The 2,500-nt window shown below is 45.2% G+C and overlaps 1 protein-coding gene across 1 annotated transcript in view; it reads left to right on the forward strand.

The window, feature by feature from the left end:
• The window catches only part of LOC125047729, a 2,223-nt gene extending 314 nt beyond the window's left edge, over positions 1-1,909 (forward strand). Inside the window, exons 2-4 of the mRNA XM_047646133.1 lie at positions 355-504; positions 961-1,089; positions 1,378-1,909. Coding sequence (XP_047502089.1) covers positions 399-504; positions 961-1,089; positions 1,378-1,484 — 342 coding nt within the window. The 5' untranslated portion in view covers positions 355-398 and the 3' untranslated portion in view covers positions 1,485-1,909. The remainder of the gene's footprint in view (positions 1-354; positions 505-960; positions 1,090-1,377) is intronic.
• The last annotated feature ends 591 nt before the right edge of the window (positions 1,910-2,500 follow it).

Consider the following 2,500-nt stretch of genomic DNA (forward strand, 5'->3'; position numbering starts at 1 on the left):
TACTCTTTCTCTCTCTCTTTCTGAACATCCCTCTCTCTTTCTTTCTCTTTATGAACACTTCTTTCTCCCTCCTCTCTCTCTCTCTCTCTCTCTCTCTCTCTCTCTCTCTCTCTCTCTCTCTCTCCCTTTCTCTCGCTCTCTCTTCCCCCTCCGTCTCTCTCTCTCTCTCTCTCTCTCTCTCTCTCTCTCTCTCTCTCTCTCTCTCTCTCTCTCTCTCTCTCTCTCTCTCTCTCTCTCTCTCTCCCTCCCTCCCTCTCCTTACCTCCCTCCCTTCTCCCCTCCCCCACTCTCAACAACTTTACCACACTCTCTTTCCATCTACCTGTTCTTCCACTGACCCCTTGGCTCCCGCAGGTTCCCGCCAGATCGCCAACCAGGATTACGGCATCTGCGTCGAGATGGAGGACGGATACTGTGGGATCATCTGGGAGAGGAACACGACCATCGGGGACAACAGCTTCACCGTCAGCGGGAACGTACCAGGAACCGACCCCGCGCTTATCGGTACGAGGAGGAGGGGGCTTTTGTGTCGCGCTCGGTTGTGTTTGTGGTTCTGGTTTGCGGCGGTTGTGCGGGTTCTTCGCGTTGCGTGTGGTTCGGTTCTCGTTCTTTTTTTTCTGTTCTGTTGAGTTTTTTTCTTCTTCTTTGTCTCGTTTTCTACCTTGCCCAGAATCTCTCTCTCACTCTCTGTCTCTCTTTCTTTCTCTCTCTTTCTCTCTCTCTCTCTATATATATATATATTTATATATGTGTGTGTGTGTGTGTGTGTGTGTGTGATGTCTATAGGTATCTCTCTTTGCTATTAGCTTATCTATAACCAAATTCATATTCGTTTTCCAAAATGGTGACTAAATACCGTTCCACATATAGCACCACGAGAACCTGGCATGTCCATTCCTCTGCATCATTTATTAATTACTTGTTTCCTCACTGTCCATTTTCTCACGCCCACCCCTGCAGGCACGGCCGCGGCTGGCAGCACGGGCGCGGCGTGCACGACCGACTACGTGATCATCCCGGGCGGCGTCGACAACAACCAGAATTCGGAGGACAGGTTCTGCGGCCTCGGGTTCCCGGACTCCGTCACCTGTGAGTGGCCGGGACGCTCCTTCCCGACTGCGGGAGTTTGTGCACACACACACACACACACACACACACACACACACACACACACACACACACACACACACACACACACACACACACACACGCACGCACACGCACACGCACACGCACACGCACACGCACACGCACACACACACACACACATGCGTAGAAATAAGTAATTCAGTATAGTAAAAGCAATATTTCATTGGGAACTTCTAGTAGACCAGAATTCTTCCATTTCCAAAAACAACTTTTGCTTGTCTATTCCAGCTACCATGAAGCCCTTCGTCCTCTACGTTCACACTGACGCAGACGAAGCCACAGACGTCGCCAACCGAGGCTTCAACCTGCAGTACCGACAGATCACCGACTGCTAGAGTGATTCAGCATTTAGTGTGAATGACGCATTAACAATTACAAAAAGAATTACAAATATCTGACCACTTGTTTAACGTAACGACTGTTAGCTAAACAAAAAATAGAGAGAGAGAGAGTTAGCAAGGCTGACTGTATTTATCTGTAAACAACTTTAATATCATGACGTAAACCTATTTGTGAACGACTTCTAAACTGCTCTTTGAAGATGTTATTTTGTTCTCTCTCCTTGAATGATAGTTGTTACCTTTCATTGTTATTGACGTATTCTGTTATTGTTTGTTAATCGTTTGTTGATTTTTACTTGTATGATTCACGTCACTGTAGTTTACTGTTGGATGTGTTGTGCCAGCTGGTTTGGCTCCCAAGGGTTGCAGTGGTGTAATTTATTGTTATTTTCTTAAATAAATATAACACAGTGAATGTTTTTCTTTTTTTGATTGACATAGCATTTATAGAGTTTTATTAATGTTATAGTGAATAGATGTATACGTATATATATACACATATATGTATATATTTATATCTACACACACACACACACACACACACACACACACACACATATATATATGTGTGTATAAATGTGTATATATATGTATATATAGAGATGTATATATGTACATAAATACATACATACATATATATGTATATACACATATATATACACACTGCCGTCTGGCAGCCTGATTCCATTCCCCCTGACCTGTTGACGGCCTTGGTCATCCCTCTCTACAAGGCCAACTACCGTGGCATCACGCTGCTCAGTATACCAGGCAAGGTTTTCACCTTCTGAAACGGATCACCCACTAAGGCAACAGAAACAGGAGCAGTCTGGATTCACTCCTGGAAAGTCCACTATAGATCGTAGCCTAGCGCTTCGAGTCATTGTAGAACGCTGTCCCGAGTTCACATCGACCTCAAGAAGGCGTTTGACTCCAGGCATCGAGAATCGCTGTGGGGAATCCTGAGACTTAGGGAAATTAGCTTGATAGCAAGTATATATACTGGCACTGAA

This window comes from Penaeus chinensis, chromosome 41 (genome assembly GCF_019202785.1).
Source record: "Penaeus chinensis breed Huanghai No. 1 chromosome 41, ASM1920278v2, whole genome shotgun sequence".
NCBI classification, from domain to species: domain Eukaryota; kingdom Metazoa; phylum Arthropoda; class Malacostraca; order Decapoda; family Penaeidae; genus Penaeus; species Penaeus chinensis.